General features: G+C 52.2%; 1 protein-coding gene across 1 annotated transcript in view; it reads right to left on the reverse strand.

Annotated features, from left to right (window-relative positions):
- The window catches only part of FCSK (fucose kinase), a 30,802-nt gene that overhangs the window by 3,514 nt on the left and 1,222 nt on the right, over positions 1–26,066 (reverse strand). The window contains exons 2-20 of the mRNA XM_029074484.1: positions 21,382–21,487; positions 16,676–16,827; positions 16,202–16,252; positions 14,793–14,918; positions 14,212–14,284; positions 13,791–13,888; positions 11,842–11,922; positions 11,311–11,430; positions 10,949–11,120; positions 10,189–10,295; positions 10,007–10,108; positions 6,804–6,974; positions 5,684–5,754; positions 4,993–5,357; positions 2,731–2,941; positions 1,448–1,614; positions 1,085–1,306; positions 599–742; positions 111–230 (exon numbers count right to left, since the gene is read on the reverse strand). Of these exons, the coding sequence (XP_028930317.1) occupies positions 111–230; positions 599–742; positions 1,085–1,306; positions 1,448–1,614; positions 2,731–2,941; positions 4,993–5,357; positions 5,684–5,754; positions 6,804–6,974; positions 10,007–10,108; positions 10,189–10,295; positions 10,949–11,120; positions 11,311–11,430; positions 11,842–11,922; positions 13,791–13,888; positions 14,212–14,284; positions 14,793–14,918; positions 16,202–16,252; positions 16,676–16,827; positions 21,382–21,460 (2,632 nt within the window). The 5' untranslated portion in view covers positions 21,461–21,487. The remainder of the gene's footprint in view (positions 1–110; positions 231–598; positions 743–1,084; positions 1,307–1,447; positions 1,615–2,730; positions 2,942–4,992; positions 5,358–5,683; positions 5,755–6,803; positions 6,975–10,006; positions 10,109–10,188; positions 10,296–10,948; positions 11,121–11,310; positions 11,431–11,841; positions 11,923–13,790; positions 13,889–14,211; positions 14,285–14,792; positions 14,919–16,201; positions 16,253–16,675; positions 16,828–21,381; positions 21,488–26,066) is intronic.

Consider the following 26,066-nt stretch of genomic DNA (forward strand, 5'->3'; position numbering starts at 1 on the left):
CCCTTCAGGAAAGCCACTTTCTGGGCCTTGTGGAGGGTCAAGCTCAGGTGTGGAGACACAGAGAGACTCCCTTCCCTGACCCCAAAGGCAGTCCCGCTCCTGCCCCTTACCTGTGGTGAGCACTTGCTCCAGATGCAGCACTGCGTGGATCAGGGCTTCAGTGCCCACTGCTCTGCCAGCTGCCCTTAGCAACGCGGCCAGCACAGCCCCTGCCAAGATGCTGCTTGTGCCTGCGGGGGATGACCGCCTGAGTAACAGCAGGGCAAAAATCTTGGGCAGATTGGATGCCCCGGGACCTGCTTTTACCAGAGGGCACCGGGTACCTCCAGGTTTTCCCCACTGGTTTCTTGGCCTGGTCTCCAATGGGGTCTGCGTTTGGGTGGTGGTGAGAGGCAGGCAGAGGACAGGAGACTAGGAAGGAGGAAGAGGCAAGGAAAAGAAATGGACAGTGGGTTGGGGTGGGATGGGGTAGGAAGTCATGAGAGTGGGCAGAGGATGAGGCTGGGGGTGTTGGAGGGTAGGGCACTGAACAGGAGAAGAGAAATCCTTGGCTTTGCCCTCTGGGGTCAGCCCCAGGTCGGGGGCGGGGGTCTCTTACCGAGACCTGAACCATGAGGCAGGTCAGACCAGGTGTGTAGTTCAAAGCCACCTCCAAAGCCATGGAGGAGCTGATCCGGCAAGGGCGTCGTTGAGGGGAGGTGCACGATTTGGGCACAGATGAAAGCTGCTTTCAGCAGGGCCCCTGGAGTGGAAGAAAGAGAAAGCCGACGAACCCAGTCAGCCCTTCTCACCCTCGACAGGCAACGGGCGAAATGGCAGCGAAACAGCGGAGTCACCGAGCCCTCCCGCCGACCAGCCACTTGAATGGAGTGTCTCCCTTTCCCTTGCCGTGCTCTTCCTCCCTCTGTCCCACCCCCACCTTGCCCCTCTCCTCTTGCCAAATGAGGCTGGTTGGATTAATATATCGGGGGGAAACAGAGCAGAGAAGGAAGAGTCTGGCAGGGGAGCCTGTCCCATCAGCCCAAGGCCTCCTCTTGCGGTGAGGGTCCCGCACTCACCGCCAGAAGGGCCCGGACAGACTCACCTGGAGCATGGGGCTGGCAGTGATCCCGCAGGTCCTCCAGGCTCCTGCACACCAACTTGGTGACCACCTCGTCCTGCCGGCTTCCCGCCGTCAGCCGCAGCTCCGGCTGGGCGATCCGGCGTGCCCGGGCCCCGATGGGCCGACGCCCATCCACCAGGATGGCCAGGTCCACCACGGCACCTCCGTGTTCATAGGTGATGGGAGGGGTGTCGCTCCAGCCACCTGCACGGGAGCCCACCGTGGTCAGCCCCACTCCTTGCGGTCACACCTCCGGCCTGGGGGACGGACTTGCCCTTTCCAGGGGAGGGAGGAGCCCGAGGCGACGTCCCCGGACCCACCCATGCGTCCGGGGACATTTCTCACCGGAGAGGTCCACTCGGGCTGGGCACTCTACCAGGACCCAGTGCCCTAGGGGCGGGGGCTCCACCGGGTTCGTGGCCACGAAGCGACAGGAAGACATCACGGCTTGGCGGATCAGGATCTGCTCAGCTCCCTCATAGTGCCGGGCAGCTCTCACCAGCAGGTCCGGCCTGGGGGACAAGCGGGTGAGCACGGTGAGAAAGGAAGGGGGCCCGCAGCGGAAGTTTTGAAGAAGCTCTATTGCCCCCAACCCCCAGATCCTGCAGATTTGCACCTCCTCCTTCCTCTCAGGGTAGGTTGGGTGAGGATGGGGAAGGCAGGGTTATTGGGTTTCCAACTGCAAAGTCCTATGGCTTATTCCGCATTCTTACATTTTCTTATTATTTCTTGGATTTAAGGTGCTTTTTTCCCCTGAAGAGTTCCAAGTGTTACCTCAGACATTATCTCTCAGGTCCCGACACCAGCCCTGATAGGGAGGGAGGGTCAGGAAGATTCTGCCCATTTACAGGAGGGACCCAAAGAGATTCTCAGAGGTGACACTCAGACCATCCTTCTCCTCCTCCTGACCCCCAAGCCGGAGGTGGCTCCACTGCAGCCAGAACCAAACGGTAGCCAACCAAAGAACCGAGACTGGTCTAATGCAAACACCCTCTGATTGAGGACAGCTAGGCAGGCCAGGGTCCCAGACTTATTTACAGGTGATCGGCTCAACACAGGCTGTGGGAAAGCTGGGCTGGACTGTTGACTGGGGTAGGGGTATTCCATTTATTTATTTATTATGGTATTTGTTAAGCACATAACTATCTGCTTATTGTAGTGTAGTAAGCCCTGGGGTAGATACAAGCTAACCAGGTTGGACACAGTCCAATCCCACATTGGGCTCATTGTCTTAATCCCCATTTTACAGATGAGGTAACTGAAGTGAAGTGACTGGCCCAAAGTCACACAGCAGACCAGGGACAGAGCCAGGATTAAAACCCAGGTCCTTCTGATTCCCAGGCCCATGCTCTCCCATTAGGCCACACTGCTTCCCAAGCCCCAAAAGACTAATGCTTTACACAAAGGCTATTTGGATTTAATTACAGTCAACCCTGGCCCACGGTCCCGATTCCCAAGAAAATACTGCCTCGGGCCTTGTTGGGGAGGGGAGAAAGAAAGGGGTCGAGAAAGCCCAAGGTTCAAGACCTAACCCCTGAGAGTTCAACTCCCCCTGGCCTCCCTCATCTACTCCCCACCCCCAGGTGGATTTCAGTGGTTGCCCCTGCCTCCGTGGGCCCCAGACTCACCTGTTCAGCCACTTGTCCCTCTCCCGGGCAAGTTCCCGCACGCCTCCAGCCACATCCCCGCTCTCCAGGCGATGGAAGGCCAAGCCCCACTCCTGATTGGCTGCCGGACCGCTCCGCAGACCCCCCTTTCCCTGGGCCAGGCAGCCCAGCATGTCGGCCACACAGGCAAGGGCCCGGGCCGCCACTCCGGGGTCTTCAGCTTGGGCAGCCACTGTGGGAGAGGATGGGGGATGTGTGTGTTTTGGGGAGGATGTCAGAGCTCCCCAAAGTCACGGGAACATTTTGCCTTGGAGGAAAGAGTTTCCCTCTCCACTCCGTGGTCCTCAATTTCACCGTCTCCTCTCCCGTCCTGACTTCTCTAGGCCTAGTCAGGGCAGGTCTCACACTCCTGGATCCAACATCTGTCCTACCCATTCCCTGGGCTCCCAGCTCCAGACAAACGAGGACCTAAGAGATCCCTGGGAGTGGATGTTCACCTCCTTACTGGCATTACCAGAAGAGAGCCACACAGAGCTCACAAAATCTCATAAGAATTCCCTGAAACAACCCCTCCCCAACTCCCTTGGCTTGGCATGGCTTTTCACCTCATGAATTCCAAGCAAATAATTATTATTATTACTGAATTTGTCAATCACTTACTCTGTGTCAAGCACTGTTCTGTGCACTGAGGTAAATACAAGTTGATCAGGCTGGACAGAGTCCCACACTTAAGTAGGAGGGAAAACAGGTATTTTTATCTCCACCTTGCAGTTGAGGAACTGGAGGCACAGAGAAGTTAAGTGACTTGGCCAAGGTCACACAGCAAGCAATTGGAGAAACAGGATTAGAACTCAGGTCCTCTGACGTCCAGGTCCAGGTTCTTTCCACTAGGCCACGCTGCTTCTCTCAATAATAACTGGGACACTCGTTAAGCACTTACAACGTGCCAAGCATTGTATTAAGGGCTGGAGTAGATATAAGGTAATCCCACATGGGATTCCTAAATGGGACTCGCAGAATAAAGAGGAGGAAGGAGGAAGATTTAATCCCTTGAGGAAATTGAGTCCCAGAGAAGTAACCTGTCCAAAGTTCCACAGCAGACAAATAATAGATCTGGGATTAGAACCCAGGTCCTCTGACTACCAGGCCATCCTCTAACTACCACTAGGTCCCACTGCTCTCATATTCCATCTCTTTAATCCTCCCTCTCCCATTTACTGATGGAGAAACTCGCCCAAGTCACAGCATGGCCTAGTGGATAGGGAATGGGCCTGGGAGTCAGAAGAACCTGGCTTCTAATTCTGGCTCCGCCACTTGCTTACTGTGTGACCTTGGGCATTTCAAGTCTCTGTGCCTCAGTTACCTCATCTGTAAAACGGGGATTAAGACTGTAAGCCCCATGTGAGACAGGGACTGTGTCTTGTCTCAGGATTTAGAACAGTGCTGGCACATAGTAAGTGCTTAGCAAATTAAAAAACAAAATAGAAAACAATAGGTCGAGGTGGATTCCCAACCCGGGCTAGCTCAAGTCCAGTCTAGCCCAAGCCCAGTGTTCTTCTCCATTTGCTGTTCGCCGGAGTGGCCGGCAGCCCCCTCTCTAGGGCCCAGACGGTGGGTCCCCTAAGTCACTGAGGGCCGGGGGGGGGCCGGCAGAGATTAAATGCAGTTGAGGTGAGGCCTGAAGCCTGTGTGGCTTGGGCAGGCTTTTCACAACAATGGAGTATAAAGGCCTACAGGCCCATGGCCGGCTTGCAGATCCCACAGATCCCGAGCCCATAGGGTCCAGTCAGGTGGTGGGCACGTAGCCAAACCCGGTTGAGTTTGCACAGGTTCAGACAGTGCCCTCCCTTCTCTCCATCTCACTGCTGGTCTAAGCTGTGCGAAGAAGGGACATGGAAGGGGATGAATACACATGAAATGTTCTTTTATGGCCCACTGAGTAGAGTTTCAGAGAAATCAAGCCAAAATAAAGGAGATACATCTGTATTTACCTTTTCCTGGGAGCGTTTCTCCCTGCTCCTTGAGGAGAGACCGCCACGGCTGCAGCAACGTAAAAGAGACTTATCCCCTTCAACGTCTTGGCTTTGACTCACAGATCTTTGACAGATGGGGAGTCTGGCCAGACCCCAATTTCTTAAAACACCTGAAGGGCTGGGGCCGGGCTCTGAAAATCCAGCCCCGGGAGGACTCTGATGTGGCAGTCAACGGAAAAGGAATTTATGGGGCCGGGAGTGGGGTTTGGAGACCCCTCCTGCCGCCGTCCCACCCCCACCCCACTCTCACCCTGATCCAGCGTCGTCAGCAGGAGGTCGTGGTGATCCTCGTGGGCCGCGGCTCGGATCAGGGGCAGCAGGCTGCAGTCCCGCCGCTCCTCCAGCACCTTCCGCACCTTGGCCTGCGCCCGGCGGAAGAAGAGGGCCCGACGGGAGCCCAGCGCCGTGGCCCGATCCAGGTGGGGCAGCAGCTGCTCCCACGACATGCGCCAGCTGGCCCTCCAGACCCGAAGCTGACTGGCCTCCCTGGGCCCCAGCAGCCACAGCACATCCTGGGGGCCCACGGGCCGGAAGACGTGCAGCACCGGGAAGAGCCGAGCGTTGAGCAGGCAGCGCTTGGCGGCGGGGGTGGCTGGGTCCCAGAGGTCTCCTTCCCTGCAGAAGGAAGGAACGGTCGATCGGAGGGATGAGTTCTGGGCCAATTCCTGGCCCAGATCTCGCCCTCCACTCGACCGAGGGACACCGAGGCTGGTCCGGGCCTCCCCCTGGGCAGGGCCGGGAGGATCAGGGGAAGGTGCAACGGCCCTAGGATTTTCCAGATCGCCATCTCGGTGGGGCCAAGGGGTCAGTGAAGATGGGAAAGGAGCTCAAAGTATCAGGGTCCCGGAGGTGGGGAGGAGCGGGTGGGAAATATCCACAGGCAGCATATCAGCGGTTGGCTCCTATGCCTAGGGGTTGCCCCAGGACCCGCTGCTCCTTACCGGATGCCTGTCCTGTGGAAGAACTCGGGCCAGGGCACGTTGAGGTAAGTGCCGGTTTCCAAGGCCGGGCTCTGAGGAGGAGAGAGTTGGGAGGGAGTCAGAGGAGGTGCAGTAGGGGAGGAGAAAAGAGGCGGAGTACAGGAAGGCAGGAAGGCAGGAAGGGAGAGAAGTAATCAGTGTGGGTTGGAAAAGCGGACCAGATGCCAAGGCCCAGTGATTTCAGCCAAAGACTCCCAAACACTTAGCCAACTTTGCTGGCTAAGTTCTTTGATGGTTTAGATGATGTGGATTGTTTGTAAGTGTTGGATCACCAGCTTTAAATGGGCACTATTCCAATGAGATCGATGAAACCCTAATTAATTCTGCCTGCTCAACAGAATTCTCCCTTGCAGAGGGGAAGAGGAAAACTCAGAGATGAGAGACAGATGTGAACGGCCGTGTCTGAGGGGGATAATTAATGCTCCTAATCTTCTTCCCTTCTGGATAATACTGAGAAAGTCAAAAGGCTGCCTTGGGGGAAATCCATTTTTCAGTCTCTTCCCCAGAAAGAACGCAAGGAGACACACTGCTGTGGAGAAGCAGCAAGGCTTAGTGGATAGGGCACTTGCCCGGCTCCTGTCTGCTGGTGGCCTTGGGCAAATCACTTTACTTCTCTGTGCCTCAGTTACTTCATCTGTAAAATGGGGATTAAAACTCTGAGCCCCGCTTGGGACAACCTGATTACCTTGTATCTACCCCAGTGCTTAGAACGGTGCTCGGCACATAGTAAGCACTTAACAGATACCATGATTATTATTATTATTAAGCACTTTGGTTCTCACCCCACCCCCTGCCCCATATCACTTATGTACACAATCTTATATGCTTTTTTCCCTACCTGTAATTTATTTTAATAACTGTCTCCCCCACTAGACTGTAAACTCCTTAAGGGCAGGGATTGTGTCTACCCACTCTGTCATATCGGACTCTCCTAAGCACTTGGTACAGTGCTCTGCACAGAGTAAATGCTCAAAAAGTACCACCGACTGGCTGCCTGATATATTTTATATCAGATATCATATCTGATATGATATGCCTGATGAATGGGGAGAGGGTCAGCTCAGGGCAGGCAGGGGGGTACCTGCCAGTCGTCCAGAAGTCCGGTCAGAGTAAACATGCGGACTGAGGTGTTCTGTAGCCGGACATGGTGGCCCTGGAGGATGAGGTCCTGCAGCACGGAGCCACGGAGGGCTTGGGATGAGGCCACATCCAGTCCTGTCAGGAGGCAGCCGGGACCAATCCGGATGGGGCCCTGGAAGAGACAAGAGCGTCGGTGACGATACGGGGAGGCTGCTGAACAGATAACACAGATAATAGAGATAATACTGCACAGAGTAAGCGCTCGATAAATATGATGGATTGAATGAATGCATAATAATAATAATGGTGGTATTTGTTTAGTACTTACTATGTAATAATAATAATAATGATGGTATTTGTTAAGCGCTTACTATGGGCAAAGCACTGTTCTAAGCTCTGGGGGGGATACAAGGTGATCAGGTTGTCCCACGTGGGGCTCACGGTCTTAATCCCCAGTTTACAGATGAGGTCACTGAGGCTCAGAGAAATTAAGTCACTTGCCCAGAGTCACACAGCTGACAAGCCGCAGATCCAGGATTCAAACCCATGACCTCGGACTCCCAAGCCCGTGCTCTTTCCACTGAGCCAGGCTGCTTCTCCTGCCAAGCACTGTAGTAAGCGCTGGAGTGAATACAAGTAAATTGGGTTGGACACAGTTGCCATCCCACATGAGACTCATAGTCTTAATCCCCATTTTACAGATGAGGTAACTGAGGCTCAGAGAAGTGAAGTGATTTGCCCAAGGTCACGCAGCAGGCAAGTGACAGAGCCAGGATTAGAACCCAGGTCCTCCTGACTCCCAGGCCAGTGCTGTATCCACTAGGCTATACTACTTCTCTGATCCTCTTGCTCAAGGTTCTGGCAAGTATCAGCGGTAGATAACATGGGGATAGTTCTTGGGAGCCTTACAGGAATTCAGAAAAATACTTTGGCAGCAGAGGAACAGGCCAAATGACCAAGGGCCACAGAGAAGCAGCACATCCTAGTGCCGGAGAGTCACAGGACCTTGATTCTAATCCCAGCTCCACCACTTGTCTGCTGTGTAACCTAAGGAAAGTCACTCAACTTCTCTGGGCTATAGTTGTCTCATCTGTAAAATGGGGATTAAGACTGCGAGCCCCATGTGGGACATGGACTGTGTCCGACCTGATTATCTATCTACTCCACAGCTCAGTAATAATGACAATAATAAGAAGATTGTGTGGTATTTGTTAAGTGCCTCCTATGTGCGAAGAGACGAGGAAGACACAAGATAATCGGGTCCAACATGCGGTTCGCAGTCGAAGTAGGAGGAAGGAGAGGTACGGAATCCCCATTCTGCAGATGAGGGAACTGACTTTCAGGACTCAGCTCTTTCCACTAGGCCACCCTCTTTGCACACAGTAAGAACTTAACAAATACCACTGAAAATAAAGAAGACTGAGTAGCTACCTTGGATCTTTGCCCCTCAAGGATCCCATCACCAACGCTTTTACCATGTCGTACCATCTGGCGTCAGCTAGAGACCTCCCCCTCCTCCCTGATGTTTTGGCTCATCATTCATTCATCCATATTTATTATTCATTCAGTAGTATTTATTGAGCGCTTACTATGTGCACAGCACCGTACTAAGCACTTGGAATGTCTCCTTCAGTGGAATCTAAGCTCCTCGTGGGCAGGGAACATGTCACTTCTTTATTCTGTTCTTCCCAAGTAAGGTGCACTGTACCAAATGGGTGCTCAACAAATGCTGCTACTGCTATTTATTGAGTACCTACTGTGTTCACAGCACTCTACCAAGTGGTGGAAAGAAGACAATAGAGGACATATAAAACAGTCCCTGCACCTCAGGGGGTTCACAGTGTAAAAAGGGGGTGCTGGGAGCTTGGCAAGGGAATGATGAATAGACCATAAGTCCCGTGACTTCCACTCCATGTCTCCTCTAGATCTCCCTCTTTTTAGACTAAGACACTTAATCTAAAGTTTCTGAATTCTAACATTTCTTCCCCTCTAGACCGTAAGCCTGTTGTGGGCAGGGAACGTGTACCAACTGTGTGGTACTGTACTCTCCCAAGCACTTACCACGGTGCTGTGCACACAGTAAATGCCCAATACTTGACTGATTGAATGAAATTTGGTTTCCACCTATTTTTTTTAGCTAATATGAAGTCAGCAAGCAGAGCAACCCCAGTCCTTGGGGCCTGGCTCTTCTCCCTCCCCAGTCCACTCCGGTTCCTAACTTCTGTTTTCCCCTGTGTGGCTGGGGGCAAGTCACTTCACTTCTCTGTGCCTCAGTCACCTCATCTGTAAAATGGAGATGAAGATTGTGAGCCTCATGTGGGACAACCTGATTACCTTGTATACCCCAGTGCTTAGAACAGTGCTCTGCACATAGCGCTTAACAAATACCAACATTATTATATTATTTTTATGGTATTTCTTTTCCCTCCCTACTGCCTCTTCCATTCAGTTACTCTTGTGTATTCTTTTCCAGCACTTAGTACACTGCTCTGCACACAGTAAGTGCTCGATAAATACTATTACTACTTAATCCCATACCCCAAAAAGTAAGAGTCTTACCCATCTCCCACCCAACCACATCCCCCACCCAACCACACTTTCGTATATATCCCTATACTCCCTCTGCTCCCCTCTCCCCTCTCCTTCCCCCTCCCACCCTCTGATCTTCCCCCTTCCCCTCAGCCCTGTGCTCATTTGTATATATTATTTATTACCCTATTTATTTTGTTAATGAAGCATATATCTCCTTGATTCTCTTTATCTTGATGATGTTGTCTTGTTTTGTTTTGTTCTGTTTTCCTTTGCTGTCTGACTCCCCCGTTTAGACTATGAGCCCATCACTGGGCAGGAACTGTCTCTATCTGTTGCCGGACTGTACATTCCAAGCGCTTACTACAGTGCTCTACACATAGCGCTCAATAAATACCATTGAATGAATGAAATACTCCGTTCGTTGTCTTCCCTACGTATAATTTATTTTAACGTCTGTCTCCACCTTTAGACTGGAAGCTTCTTGAGGGCAGGGCTCGTGTCTACCGATTGAACTGTACGCTCCCAAACGCTTAGTGTAGTGTTCTGCACAAAGTAAGGCTTCAATAAATACCCCTGATTCACTGACTGATTGATTAGTCCTATGGAAAATTCTAGCCAATAGACAGGAGGCAGTTTGAAGGAAGTGGTTGGGGGGGGGGGAACATGCCCTACCTGTAGGTGGCAATGTTGAATTGCACTTCCGGGACCCAGGCAAACATCTCCCTCCAGGAGGCTGTTGGCTACAGAGCAACCATCTTCTAAAAGTTGGGGCTCCTGTAGTGGGGGACAGGCAGGCAAAGGTGAAGAGCGGTCTCGGACTGGGGGTACAGGGAAGGGTGGGAACAGGGACTCACCTCCACCTGAGAGTACACCAGCTGGGCACCCGGTGGGCGGGTCAGGTTGCGGAGGTGGTCTCTGGCAGATGTGGTCATGTAGTCATAGCAACCGTCGGGTATGTAAGCTTCAGGGATAAGGGGAGAAGAGGGGAAAGTAATTCCTTCCCTGATTTTTTTCCCCATGGAAAGAGCCCAGGCTGGGAGTCAGGGGACCTGGATACTGAGTCTGGTTCCGCCGCTTGGCCTGCAGTGTGACCCTGGGCAAGTCACTTCACTTTTCCGTGCCTCTGTTTCCTCATCTGTAAAACGGAGGATTCAATACCTGTTCTTCCTTTCCCTCAGACCGGGTGCCCCATGGGGGACCAGGGCTAGGTCTCACCTGATCGTATTGGATCTACCCCAGCGCTTAGCACATCGCTTGGCACAGAGTCGGCATTTAACCAATTACTGTCTTTATGTCCAAATCTGTGGCATTCTAGGATGGACATGACTGAACTTGGACTCCAAGCTGCCTCCTCTTTCGGGAGCCACTGGCAAGCAGAAGTCCGGTGAGTGCGATGAGGGCCTTTTTGGGTGACCTCCCTGTCTGTAGATTGAGGACACAGCAGTGGAGGAGACTGCGGGGTTAGGATAGGGCAGCCTGCTTTCCAAGCTGTCCTTTCCTAGTGATTCTTATTGGCTGACTATTCTTAAATAACCTCCTCAACCCAGCCTCTTGCAGTCAGTGGCCCCATTCCTGAGGAGGAGAGGAGGAGGAAGCTCCCACGGTCACACTCACCGAGCGAGAGGGGCTGGCCACGGAGCTCCTTCCAGAGAGCTGCTCGGGCACTCTGCATGCCGCCCGTCAACTTGCTGTCACCCTGGCCCACTTCAGGCGGCCAACCGGCCAGAAAGCTCTCATAGCTCACTCTCTGCGCCATGCACAGCAGAATGTCAAAAAACAGGGACAACTGGTGAAAAAAGGAGAGAAAACCTGTGAGCAAATCCCTGAGGCAGCAAGGACCACCAAACCCCCCCCCCCCCAGCACTCAGTGGTGTGGAGGAAAAACCACGGTGGCCGACAGGGGGTCCTGCCCAACCACTGCCCGAGGGACGGGGAGGGAAGAGGGAGAAATGGGCAGGAGTCCACCTGGACCTCACCTGGATGGGGCGGGCCCCGGAATCCAGACCCATGTAGGTGCAGGCATCCAGTGGGGGCGTGACGTGGGTGGCCAGGAGGCGCTCGGCAGTATCCACGGAGAAGAAGACGATCCCGGAAACCTGGCATCGGGAAAGGAGAGAACTCAGAGATGGGAAGCCAACTAGGGAGCTGAGCAGAAAAGCCTGGCAAGGGAAGGATGGACATGGGTAGATTTTGTAAGTGCAAAAATGGTGAAAGTGACTCCGAGAATTCATAACATACACCTGGGTGACTACACTTCAGCGTAGGAGTGATTCGTGAAGGATACTCAGTCCGGATCATGGATCCTTCTCTCAGGATCTGACCGGGAGCACCCCACAGAGCTTCCCAGAGACCACCGGAGCGAGGCACACTTTTTAGACCCTCGACGGGCAGCAAATTGCTTTCCCTGGGTCACTCCCCTAGGTGCCAGTTCCAGAGTTTACCCAGGACCTGTCCCCAGAGTGGGGAAATCCCCACAGAGCACACCATCCGCGAGCCCCAGGTCTTACCAGCGGTACTCTCCCATCAGGCCTTGCACACTGCCGTATCTGGGCCTCCGTGCCTCGGTAAAGAATATCGCAGACAATATCCTGTGTGGGACAGGAATCGAGAGTGAGTGTAAACTACAGAGCCAACATCCCAGAGAGGTGTGATAAGGGCAGGAGCGACAGAGGCTTTGATCTTGGCCAACCGACGGCAAGTGGGGAAGCCCCTGGGCAAAAATTTGGCTGAGGAAACTCAAGAGTGAGAAAGATGGAGCCATTCATCAGTTGTTCAAAGGCAGAAGCAGAAGTTATCCCTTCAAATGAGCCACCTAGTTATCAGTCAGCTAGTCAAATGGTCTTTCTACAGGATTGTTCTAATATGGTCCCCTAGAGTGAGAAGCAGCGTAGCTCAGTGGAAAAAGCGAGGGCTTGGGAGTCAGAGAGATCATGGGTTCAAATCCTGACTCTGCCACTTGGCAGTTGTGTGACTGTGGGCAAATCACTTCACTTCTCTGGGCCTCAGTTACCTCATCTGTCTAATGGGGCTGAAGACTGTGAGCTTCATGTGGGACAACCTGATCACCCTGTATCTACCCCAGCACTTAGAACAGTGCTTAGAGCACTTAGAGCAGCAGCGTGGCTCAGTGGAAAGAGCACGGGCTTTGGAGTCAGAGGTCGTGGGTTCAAATCCCGGCTCGGCCATTTGTCAGCTGTGTGACTTTGGGCAAGTCACTTAACTTCTCGGTGCCTCAGTTACCTCATCTGTAAAATGGGGATGAAGACTGTGAGCCCCACGTGGGACAACCTGATTCCCCTGTGTCTACCCCAGCACTTAGAACAGTGCTCGGCACATAGTAAGCGCTTAACAAATACCAACATTATTATTATTATTATTATTAACAGTGCTCTGCACATAGTAAGCGTTTAACAAATACCAACATTATTATTATTATTATTAGATTGTAAGCTCCTTGAGAGCAGGGACCATGGCTACCAGCTCTAGTGTACTGTATTCTCCCAAGTACTCAGTTGAGTGCTCTGCACACAGTAAGTGCTTGATAAATTTAATTGATTAACTGATTGTTTGACTGAGGGTTAGCCCAGGCAATAGAAAGAGTAGGGGCTTGGGGAGTCAGACAACCTGGGTTCTAATCCTGACTCCACCACTTGTCTGCCCTGTGGCTTTGAGCTAGTCACTTAACTTCTCTGCACCTCAGTTACCTCATCTGTAAAATGGGAATTAAGACGGTGAGCCTCACGTGGGATATGACTTGTGACAATCCGATTAGCTCGTATCTACCCCAGTGCTCAGTACCGTGCACACAGTAAGCATTCAACAAATACCTTTAAAAAAGGAAAAAGCAGAACAGCTCCCAAGAGCCTTTTCTGCTGGCAGTCAGCAGGAGAATGGAACCGTGGAGCCCAGCTGGGCCTCAGAGGGGCCAGAACACCATTTAATTCTGCAGAAATCTTCCAAGTCAGAGCGAGGCAGCTCAGGGGTGAGGTAGGGATGACGCCGACAGACAAGGGCAGCAGTTACAAGGCATCAGAGCGAGGGTCCTACTGCTGGGACATTTTCACCTCAAGCCTTGTTCCCTTCTTCCAAAGTCCTGGCTCAGCTCAGCCAGCCAGAGCGCTCCCCTCTCGTTTCCCAGAGGGACCCGGAGACAGGAAGTAGCCCAGGGCTAAGAGAAAAGACCCGGACGATGGGACATACCTACGTATGGGCTAGTGAGGTAGGCACAATGCCAAATTCCGGTGAAAACTGTGGGGCCTGCTCCCCGAAACCTGGGATGGAGGGATCGTGTCTACCATCTCTATTGCACTCTCTCAAGCACTTAGCACAATGCTCTGCCCACAGTACCAAAGACTGATTGATTTGAGGGAACAGATGCCCTTTCACTTCCCAGCGGACGCCAGAAGCAGGAAGTAGTCCAAGGCTAAGAGGAAAGGCCTGGCCAACGGGACGGTACCTGTGGGCCGGTGACGTAGACACCATGATCCCGGGCATAAGCTACACTCCCAGGCAGAGAGATGACTCTGGCTCCTCGGAATCCATCCCAGTTGATCCCTAAATGGGAAGAAGAGTTATTCACCTTATCTGGGTCTAGCAAGGACAAGGAGAAAAGTCCTGAATCAAGGGCACAATCAGTAGAACTGAGGGGTGGGAGAGATGGTGCTTGGTGCCTCTAAGAAATGAAAGTAAGGCTGCTATCGTGAGGGGAAAGGGGATTTCTTCAGTAAGGACACCAGATGGAAAGGACTGTGGGGCTGACCTCAGAGAGATTAGAAAAAGAGAAGGGCCTTAAGGAAGTGTTTGGTCGGTGTAAGGTTCCCCTGGCCCACGAGGAATGCCCTACCCCTCCTACCAGTCTCAACCCTGAGCCCAGTCACCTGGGTCTGATGGGACAGAGAGGAGCATATCAGTGCTGCAAACCCACACTCCGGGCGGGGATCCCCGACAAATCTAGAAAAGAAAAAGAAACAGAGGCACAGGAAGTTGGAGCCGCACTCTTGTCAGTGAAGGAGAGAGAAGCTGACAGAATACAGGTCCAGCAGAATCTACTCTGCTGCTTCCCCACAACTGCCTCTGCCTCCCAGGATCGGGGCTCCTTTTCCCAGGGGAAGATGACAGAAGCTTCCTGCTGCCCGTGCCCCAGAGATTCTCCAACACTCACCCAGAAATAAAGGGGTTATTTTGAAACCCAAAGTGGAGGCCCTCATCTTCCACAAAATGCTACAGCCGGCAGACACCGGGCCACTGGGAGGGTAGGGAATATCCAGAATGGAGCGAAGGACCACCTTACCACTAAGTGCCATATGTCTGGATCCCACTGAGAGGGGTTCTGGATCAGGGGCCTTACTCCAGCTAGCCCCTGCTCAAAACAGAGACTGACTAGGAAGGAAGAAGAAATCGAAGCACTTTAAACTGATTCCTCTGGCAGCAGGAGCGGGGTCCACAGCCTCAGACTCACCTTGTAGGTCATAGTCTCCAAGAGATTATCGAGGTTGCATATAGGGGCTTCTACGGGGCCTTCCAGGTCCTCCTTGGGGAGGCAGGTGAAGGCTCGACCACAGTCATCAAAGGGGAAATCCCGGCCCTGGGGAGAAACCAAAAGTCAGTGAGGGAGAAAAAGCTGCATTCTCCCCACCCAGGCCTGTCAACCGATCAGCCCCGGCTTCTTTGCTCTAATAATAATAATGATGGAAATAATAATAATTGTGGTATTTCTTAAGCGCTTACTTTATGCCAGGCACTGTACTAAGCACTGGGGTGGACACAAGCAAACTGGATTGGACACAACCCCTGTCCCACATGGGGCTCATAACCTTAATCCCCACTTTACAGATGAGGTAACTGAGGCACAGAGAAGTGAAGTGACTTGCCCAAGATCTCACATCAGAGGAGTGGCAAAGCTGGGATGAGAACCCAGGTCCTTCCGACTCCCAGGCCCGTGCTCTATCCGCTAGGCCATGCTGCTTCTCCATTTATTAAGTGCTTACTAAGCACTGTACTGAACACTGGGGTAGACACAAAATATTCAGGTTGGACACAGTCCCTGTCTCCCATAGGGCTCACAGCCTAAGTAGAGACTGCTCTAGCTGGCCCAGGGACAAATGACATTTTGCTGCAGGGCTCAGGAAAATCCCTTTTCTGTGGTCTGTTGAGCTCCCCTTCTCTTTCCCAATTCCGCTTGGGATTTTGGAGATTTTTTGGTGCTTAGGCTCCCCAAACCCTTTCTCTCCCTAAGCTCTGCTAGTGTCTTGTGTTCTCCCTCCCTCTCCTCCTCCCCGCTGCTGGCTCCTCTCCCTGACGACAGGCAGGCCAGGCCAAGCATGTTACACTGATCAAACACCTGATCGCAGTTCCGGAGTCAATAAATCTGCTTCCTCCTTTCAGACCGTGGCATCCCACCGGGGGCCGTGATGAAAAGCCACAGCGTGTGGGGAAACGAGGAGTCCCTCATCCCTGTCCTGCGGGGCCGAGCCACCTGCCGTCACTCGTGCCCCTCCTCGGGGACCCCCCCCCCCCACCAGGACGCGATTCAAGATCTAGGCTCGGCCAGGATTTCGTGGGGATCAGCTACCGAGTTGGAGCAGCTCATACCTCCTCACTCATCCCCCATTTAGAAATTCAAATTACTCTTGGTAGGAAACCAAGAACACTTTGCACTTCTCAAGCTCAAGTTCTCAATTGGCAGCCACGCCGGCAAGGATCGGATGGGGGCAGAGACGGAGCTGGGGCTGGAACCCGGGAGTCCCGATTCCCAGCCCGAGGCATTGGTGACTTGAACTGCAGGCCCTTTCCTTTAAGCCGGGGCGAGGGAGCAGCCCCCTCAGAACCCCGGCCGCCTTTTCTCTCTGTCCTCGGCCACCTACTCACAGTATGCAGAATGAGGATCCAGGCCATGTGCAGCACATCTGACGTGACCACCTGCACAAAGGCAAGGAATAGCTGTGAGGGGACTTAGACCCAACTGCGAGGAGCCCTCCCCATCCACCTCCGCCATCTCCCACTATCCACCAAGACCTTTGTTCCCTCAGGGCCCAGATTATCCCACGAGGGAGACACCCCCTCCAACCCTGGATAAAAGTCCGCTCGTACCCCATTCCTGTCTTTAAGCTCTGAAAGAAACAGAAGCTGCAAGAAAGGAGAAGTCATGAGGCAGCTAGCCCAGGTCCAGCCAACTCCTCTGGAAGATCAGCAGTGGGGTCTGGACATTCTCCCCAACCTGGGGGAGCCCCAAAACACAACCCAACTCCCTGGTGGCCAAGGGGAAAAGCTGCCCCCCGCAAGCCACTTCCAGAGGTCTGTAAAAGGGGATAGAGAAGGGCACGTCATGGGGTGTCCGCTCACCGTGTAGCCAGCCCGGGCACTCAGGTGTTCTGCGGCCACGAGGAGGGCATTGAGCGTGGCCCCCCCACTGCCCACACGGGCATCCGGGTCCTCCACGGTGAGGAGCAGAGTCCCTGGGGGCACAGCTGCCCGCTTCTGCCGCACCTCCAGCTCTGAAAGGAAACCACACTGCACCACTGACTCTCAGAGGAAGGTCTCCTAAGTCCACCTCCCCATTTCTCCCAAAGACTCCCAGGCCCGGCCCAGGCCAGATCCAACCCAACCCGAAAGTCTCAGGGTCCCTGGAACCTGACGGCAGTGACAGAAGAGCAACAGAGTCAACTGTAGCAAGTTGAACAGCTGTCCTAGCCTCCCAAAACTGGCTCGTTCCCAGCTGAACCCCTTTGGGGGCTTGGGCTGACACTCAGAACTCTCCCTGGGCCAAGACCAAAGTGTACTCAGCCAGGTTCCGGGGGGCGGGGGGTTTACCCAGCCCCCAGCACCTCCAAGAGTATCCTTCGTCTCAGAAGTTTCAGGTTAGGGATAATAATGTTGGTATTTGTTAAGCGCTTACTATGTGCAGAGCACTTTTCTAAGCGCTGGGGTAGATACAGGGTCATCAGGTTGTCCCACGTGAGGCTCACAGTCTTCATCCTCCTTTTACAGATGAGGTAACTGAGGCACAGAGAAGTGAAGTGACTTGCCCACGGTCACCCAGCAGAGCTGGGATTCGAACCCATGACCTCTGACTCCCAAGCCCGGATTCTTTCCACTGAGCCTATAGTGTGGCTGCTGGGGCTCGTTAAGCGCTTACTCTGTGCCAAGCACTGTATTCAGTGCTGGGGTAGATACAAGATAATCAGGTTGGACACGGCCCCTGGGCCACAAGGGGCTCCCACTAAGTAGGAGGGGGGAAAGGTATTGCATCCCCACTTTACAGATGAAGAAACTGAGGCTCCGAGAAGTCAAGTGACTTGCCCAAGGTCAAACAGCAGGCAAATAACAGGGCCGGGACTAGAACCCAGGTCCTCTGATGCTCAGGCCTATGCTCTTTCCGCTAAACCGCACTGCTTCTCACCTACGCATAACTGCTCTGTGCAGGCAATAGGCCAATGGGCTGCTGGAACCGCATCTCCCAGCAGCACTTGGGGCAACCATTTTTAGAGAAGCAGCATGGCTCAGTGGAAAGAGCCCGAGCTTGGGAGTCAGAGGTCGTGGGTTCTAATCCCGGCTCCGCCGCTTGCCAGCTGGGTGACTTTGGGCAAGTCACTTCACTTCTCTGGGCCTCAGTTCCCTCATCTGTAAAATGGGGATTAAAACTGTGAGCCCCACGTGGGACAACGTGATCACCTTGTATCCCCCAGCGCTTAGAACAGAGCTTTGCACACAGTAAGCGCTTAACAAATACCACCATTTTTTTTATTTTTATTTTTATGAGGTGGCACCGCCCCCAGGCTCATTTCCTATCTGGTTTCAAACTGGGAACCCAAGGACACAGGCTTGGCCTGGCCCGGCCCAGCCCAGGGCTAGGGTGAGCTGAGCTCTAGATTCCCAGCCTGTGAGGGCTCTTCCAGGACTAATCCACCTTAGGAAATCCCTGGTGTCCTTCTGTTGGCAGAAATCCCAGGGGTTAATGAAATCCTCCAAGATTCAAGTCCTGTAGAGGGAACTCCCCCTAGACTGTGAGTCCCTTGTGGGACAGTGTCTGTGTTCAACCTGATTATTTATCGTGCTCGGCACACAATAAGCACTTAAAAGATACCATAATTACCATTATCATCATTATTATTATTATTACTGACCTTAGAGAGCCTGGTCAGGATTCCTGACTGGATTAAGGGTGGGATTACGCCATAAACTTGACACTCCCGAACCTCAGTTTTTGGATGCAATAATAATAGTAGCCGTAAAGGTATTTACTGAGCACTTACTAAGTGAAATGCACTGTACTAAGCACCTGGGAAGAACAGAAGCACAGGACTTTCCAGTCACAAGGAGCTTACACTCTTATCATTATACGGTATTTGTTAAGCACTTACTATGTGCCAGGCACTGTCCTAAGCGCTAGGGTAGTTATAAAGTAATCACGTTGGACACAACCCAGGTCACGCATTCTTTCAATCATATTTATTGAGCATTTACTGTGTGCAGAGCACTGTACTAAGCGCTTGGAAAAGTAAATTACAGCAGTAAATCCCACATGGGGCTCAGTCTTAATCCCCATTTTACAGATAAGGTAACTGAGGCTCAGAGTTGTTAAGTGACTTGCCCGAGGTTACACAGCAAACCACAGGATGGGATTTACAGCCGTGATTGGACAGCTTTCAGGTGCTCCGTCTAATGAGGTCCATGTTCTACTTACTAGACCACACTGCTTCCCCTAATTATTATTATTATTTTTATATTTGTTAAGCACTTACTATGTGTCAAGCTTTGTTCTAAGCACTGAGACAGATACGAGTTCATCAGGTCAGACACATTCCCTATCCCACTTGGGGCTGACGATCTCATAGGGAAGACCAAGAAATATTCACTAGGAGTGGAATCAGAATAATAATATGGAATGCTCAATCAAGCGTACATACCCAGGTGATGAGGACGGTCAAAAATAATCACACAAATGCCAAGAGGATCAATCCCATCCTCAGCCAGTGAGGCTTTCTTTGCCCTCTCCCTCCCCTCCATGTCGGATTGGCTAAACAGTGAGTCTGGACGGTCACAGCCTGCACACTGGGTGGGAACTCAACCTTCACCGGGTTCTAGCAAGAAGCCCCCATATTTAGGTAGAACTCTCTCCATCGGTAGGGACCCTGCTGACAAGAAGCTCTGGACAAACCAGCTGGGCTCCATCCGACCCCTCCCCGTCTCCCTCAAGACTGGAAACAGAGAGGCCGTGGAGCTGGGGAGAGCAGCCTGCTAGAAATGGAAGGCTCCGCCTCAGTCGCCTCCTGCCCTCCTGCCGAGAGCAAGGACGACAAAACGGATGGCGGACTGCAGCGATGGCTCCGACTCCAGAGGAATTAGAGGGGAAAAGATGAAGTGAAGAGCAGTAGCAGGGACCACCCCCCCCATCGATGCAGCGTGATCGAGCGGATATAAATTAGACAGAGCGGCTGAAAGCTGCCCAGACGCGGCTGTAAATCCCAGCAAGCCTGTTCCCCTCCCATCCCTGGAGAGAAACAGTGTGCAGAAGCAATCAAACACACACACACACACACACGAAATGCAGGATGGGGCAGGATGAAAGGAGAATGAGGTGGGAGACGAAATGATGGAGGAAGCTGGAATGGGAGAGGAGGGTAAAAAAAGGAACAAACGAGAAACTAGGAAGAGGGAAAGAGGAGACCGAGGTGGGGCGGGGGGCGAGAGAGAGAGAGTGTGTTTGTGAATGTGGACATTTTGCCAGAATAATCCTCACAATCTATCCACAAATGCAGGCAAACAAATCACAGACCAAGACCGATGGGTCTCGGCCCTGCCTGCTCTCCCAAACTCCTCCTCTGCATCTGCTCCGTCTCCTTGGCTGGGGCCTGGCGTGCTATTCTAGAATGGGAAGGATCCTAGTTGGAAAGGGAGGCAGGCTCCCGGGATGGGGGCTCAGGGCTGCACCGGCCCCTCCCCAGCCCTGGAATCATTGGTGATGCCCAGGAGGTCTGGAGCAGCCAGGAGACTTAGAGCCTCAAGACAAAAGCTCCCTGGGAATCCCTCCCAGACGGGATTGATCTGTCCCCGTCTCCTTGGTGATCCAAACCCTGGCCAATTCATCCCAGGACAGGGGAGACTTCTGAATCCGCAGAGCTAAGCTCTGTGCCAGTACCAGCCGGGGATACCAGCAACCTCAGAACGGCCCAGCCGGGAGGCTTCCGGGAGCAGAGCTGATGGGGGGGGAAGGGCCGAGGGGGAGCCCTAAAGAGGAGAGGATCTGCCAAGTTGGCTCCGAAGGTCATCCCAACGGCCGTTTCCCTCTGGCCAGGAGCCAGGCCTGCACCCTGAACTGCCCCGCTGCCTCACGGCTGCTCCTGAATGGCCAGTGGAAGGGGATGTCTCTACCGGAGGCAAGTCCCAGAACAGGTGTGGCCCCAGCCCGTCCTTCGTCGTTTCCTGAAACACTTGCCGTGGCCCCGGGCAGAGGAAGTACTAGCCAGGGCTGGACTCCAGAGGAGGTGAAGGTGAGCAGGCCCTGCCCCAGAACACGCCTGCAAGGGAGGGGCCGCTACAGCTAGCCAAGTGAAATACGGCCCACGTAAGGGCCTCACGTATCACACCATCCGGGGAGTGAGAGGGGCGCTCCCTGCTCCGCTGAACCAGTGAGGGAGAATGGCAGAACAGTGCTCATGTGGAGGGGAAAGGTCTGATGGAGGGAGATGCATCAGTTTCAACCCTACCAGAGCCAAGTAAAGAGCGGGGGCATGACATTAGGACCATCCCAAGGCTCAGAAATGCCTAGGCGTCACCCTGCCTTACCCTGCCCGGGTACCAAGGGACTGTGCCCTGCCCTGCCCGGGGTCCTGAGGACTGTGGGCTTGCTCTCCAGTCCTCTGAAGGAAGCCCAAGGAAGAGAAGGGACCCACGCAGTCCTAGGTGCAGATCGGAGGGGCACCGGGCAGAGCTGAGGGTATTTCACATCGTGGTTGGGGCTCGGCCCCAGCTCTCCACCCTCACCCTCAGAACTGGCTCCGGGCCCTGTTTGGGTCTGCCCTCGTAGGCCCACCCTGCCCTCGGCATACCTCTCTGGAAGGCATAGACGCTGTCTTTGTACTGGCAAGTCAGGACGATGACTGTCCATTCCACCCCATGCCGCTCCATCCCAGGCGAAGGCCTAAAGGGAAACACCTGCAATGGAGAGAGGAGACACCTGTAAGTGGGAGTGTGGTCTACAGAAAGAGCATGGGCTCGGGAGTCAGAGGAAATGGATTCTAATCCTCACTGTGCCACTCATTCATTCAATAGTATTTATTGAGTGCTTACTATTTGCAGAGCACTGTACTAAATGCTTGGAATCTGGTGTGTGACCTCAGGCAGGTAATAATAATAACGGTGGCATTCAAGTGCTTATTATGTTCCAGGCACTGTACTCAACACAGGGGAGGATATAAGCAAATGGGTTGGATGTAGTCCCCACCCCTCATGGGGCTCACAGTCTTAATCCCTGTTTCGCAGATGTGGTAACTGAGGCACAACAAAGTGAAGTGACTTGCCCAAGAAGACACAGCAGATAAGTGGTGGAGCTGGAATCAGAACCCAAGTCCTCCTGAGTCCCAGGCCCCTTCTCTATCCACTAGGCCATGTTACTTCTCTAAGCAAGTCACTTGGCTTCTCTGTGCTGCAGTTCCCTCATCCGTAAAATGGGGATTAAGTTGTTGAGCTCCATGTAGAACAGGGACTGTGTCCAACCTAATTAACTTGTATCTACCCCAGCAGTTAGTACAGTGCCTGGCACATAGTAAGTGCTTAACAAATACCATTACAAAAATATTGGGAGAGACACCTACAATGGAGAGAGACACTCTGTGTGGCTGACACAGCTCTGGTCAGTCAGCCCAACTCCAGGGAGTCTCAGGAGGCAGAATGGCTGTGACCAGGCCAAAGCCCCCCACCAATCATCCTGTTTCTTCGCCGTGGAGATCTCAAAGAATGTTTATTTTCCTAATAATCCCCAACCCCTCCTTATAATAGTCTCAAGAGTAAAATGTGAATCCACCTTATATATCTTACTGTCAGGGAGCTTACAGACTAGAGGGGGATACAGACATCAAAATAAATTCCGGAGGGATATGTACATTAAGTGCTGTGGGGCTGAGGTGACTATGAAAATGCTTAAGGGGTAGAGACCCAAGTGCATAGGAAACACAGAAAGGAGGGCGAATAGGGAACGTAAGGGCTTGGCCAGGGAAGGCCTCTTGGAGGAGATATGATTTCAGTAGGGTTTTAAAGATGGGGGTGGGCGGGGGAATCCTTCTGCCAAGCTTTTGGTTCCGCTGGTTCCAGAGTTTCTCTCTGCCTCCTGGAGCCTTAGCGGAGGTCTCCACGAGGCAGCAGGCTGCCTGCCATCGAACAAGAAGCCTCTCTGCACCTGACAGCTATTAGCCAGATAAATCTTATCTGAGAAGCCGAGGCATCTGGCAGGAACAGGATGGCGTCCCCAACTGATGGATGGGCCTGCTTTCCCTGCCTCACGGGAGTATGATTCTCAGCAAGCCCAGACAACTCAAGGTCGTTAGCTTTCCCGGTAGCCCCTTGGGGAATGTCCACGAGAGTGGAGGTGGAGAAAACATGACCTAATCGATAAAAACCGAGATTCTGCTTATGAATAAGAGGCAGCAAAGTGTCCTGAAGAACCGGGACACCGACGACCTGGATTGTATTCTCCTGTGCCACCTACTCTCCCTCTGATGTCAGCTAAGGCCCTTGCCCTCTCTGGCCTCAGGGTCAAGTGGGGCAAGAGTCGGCTACCTGGACAATAGACAAGGTGAGGATCGGCCTTGAGTTGGTGTGGAAGTATTACTATTTTCTGTTGGCATTCAATTTCCCCCTCTTCCTATCTGGGCCTCGATCCCATGAAAGAGAAGCTTAAAACTGGTCCGCAGAAGTAGCCGACGGTATTTCCAGGAGGAGTTTTGATGCGGTTGGAAGTCCAGCGGGATGTTTATTATTGGTTTTCAAGAAAATCAGGAAGTTCATTAGACGGTAAGTTTCTTTTGGGCAAGAAACCTGGATTTTGCTTCTGTTACACTCTTCCCAAGTGCTTCGTACACAGCTGTGCACTCCGCAGGGGCTCAATAAATCCCCTTGACTGAGCGAGGAGTCCTGAGAGGAACGTGCTGCCTGATGGGCCTACCCAGGGAAGGTCAGAAGAGCCATAAGCAAACCGGGAACCTGCCCAAGCCACTGCCACATCCAAGAAGGTAATTAATCTTCTTCTTAGTAGAGCATTCTTGCCATTGAAACTCTAGTGGGGACAGATGCTAACTCCTCTCTTTCAGAAAAATGTCACTTTCACCACTTTTAAGAGCTACAGATAAGAAGAACAAGAAGTTAGTTTGTGCTTTTTATGGCATCTAAGCACTTACTATGTACCAAGCACTAAGTGCTAAACGCTGGGGTAAATGCAAGCTAATCAGGTGGAACACAGTTCACGTCCCACATGGGACTCACAGTATTAACCGCCATTTTGCAGATGAGGATTCATTCAAATGAATTTGAGTGCCTACTGTGTGCAGAACACTGTACTAAGAGCCTGGGAGAGTACGATATAACAATAAGCAGACACATCCCCTGACCATTTGCCCAAGGTCACACAGCGGGCCGGTGCTCTATCCACTGGGCCACACTGCTTCCTGTAAGTTTAAGAACCACACTATGGGCCAAGAACTGTGTCAAGCACTAGGATAGATATAGGATAATCGGATCCGACGCAATCCCCGTCTTACACAGGGTGCACATTCACCAGGAAAACTGAATTGTTTGCCGGCCTTGGGGACTGGAAACTCAGTGGAAGTGGGATTGTCCAACTGGCCCTCAGGAAGCAGATAAAGCTGGAAGGAGGTAGACAGTGGTAAGGGCGTGAGCAGGGAACGTGTCTACCAACTCTGTTGTACTGTATTCTCCTAGGCGCTTAATAGAGTGCTCTGCACACAGTAAGCGCTCAATAATTACCACTGATTGACTGATGAAAGACTACGCTAGAAATGCCATGATTGTCTGAGCCAAGTCAAAGTGGTTCAGGGAAGAAAACTGGAGTTGTCTTTACCCCTAGAGATGCCATGGGTTAAAATGGGTGAGTATGAAGAACGTGGAAGAGAATAACATTCTCTGCTTCAAGGAATAGGAATTATTAATGACTCGGCATTTAATTAGTATTTATTAAGTACTTAACTGTATACAGATCTCTGTATTAAGCACTGGGAGAAAAAAATACAGCCCTATTGAAGGGGTTTGCCCTAATCTAATTCTGTCTCAGGATATAATAATTATGGTACTTGTTAAGCACTGACTTTGTGAGTACAGAGTTCTGCACATAGTAAGCGCTCAATAAATACTATTGAATGAATGTGCAAAGAACTGGTCTAAGCGCCGGCGTAGATAGAAGCTGATCAGGTTGGACACAGTCCCTCTCCCACATGGGGCTCACACTCTTAATCCCCATTTTACAAATTGGTAGCTGAGTCCCAGAGGAGTTAAGTGACTTGCCCAAGGTCACACAGAAGACCCGTGGTGGAGCAGGGACTAAAACCCACGTCCTTCTGACTCCCAGGCCCGTGCTCTATCCACTAAACCACGCTGCTTTTCGGGGCCCCAGAGCTTGTATAAGAAAAACTGTTTCACAGAATGGGAGCTTCAGGCACACAGAGAAGAAAGTACCTAGGAAAAAGGGAGGGATAAACTGAAATGACAATCCATTCTTTAAGTATCTTGCCCTGCTGCCCTCTGCCCTGTTCCTGTGGTCATGAGAAGTAGAAATTGGCTTGTGCCCACGCAACCATGCCCCGAACTAAGCAAGAGCCGGCCAGCGAAAGAAATTTTGGGGACTAGGATCCAATCTCCAGAGTCTCAGTGGACTCAATCGCAGTATTTATCAAGCACTTATCGTTTGTACAGCATGTACTAAGTGCTTGGAAGAGTATCCAGCGCTTAGAACAGTGCTTGGCACACAGTAAGCGCTTAACAAATATCATTATTGTTACAGTACAACGGAGTTGGTAGATACATTCCCTAACCACAACGAGCTTAGAGTGTGGAGTGGGAGGCAGGCGTTAATATAAATACGTTATCAGCAGGTTAACTGATGTGGGACTGCGGGTGGGGCACATCCCTCTTAAAAAGCCCACAGCTTGGGAGAGGACAATATAATAGAGTTGGTAATAATAATATTAACTGTGGTATTTATGGTACCACATACATTGTGCCAAGCACTGTTCGAAGCACCAGTATGGTTGTACTGTACTCTCCAGAGGCTTAGTACAGTGCTCTGCACACAGTAAGCTCTCAATAAATACGACTGAATGAAGGAATATAAGATAATCAGGTTGGACACAGTCCCTGCCCCATATGGGGCTCACAGTTTTCATCCCCATTTGTCCGATGAGGTAACTGAGGCACAGAGGAAATGAAATGACTTGCCCAAGGTCACACAGCAGATAATAATAATAATGTTGGTATTTAAGCGCTTACTATGTGCAGAGCACTGTTCTAAGTGCTGGGGTAGATACAGGGTCATCAGGTTGTCCCACGTGAGGCTCACAGTCTTCATTGAGAAGCAGAGTGGCTCAGTGGAAAGAGCACGGGCTTTGGAGTCAGAGGTCATGGGTTCGAATCCCAGCTCCGCCACTTGTCAGCTGTGTGACTGTGGGCAAGTCACTTAACTTCTCTGGGCCTCAGTTACCTCATCTGTAAAATGGGGATTAAGACTGTG

This window comes from Ornithorhynchus anatinus, chromosome 11 (genome assembly GCF_004115215.2).
Source record: "Ornithorhynchus anatinus isolate Pmale09 chromosome 11, mOrnAna1.pri.v4, whole genome shotgun sequence".
NCBI classification, from domain to species: domain Eukaryota; kingdom Metazoa; phylum Chordata; class Mammalia; order Monotremata; family Ornithorhynchidae; genus Ornithorhynchus; species Ornithorhynchus anatinus.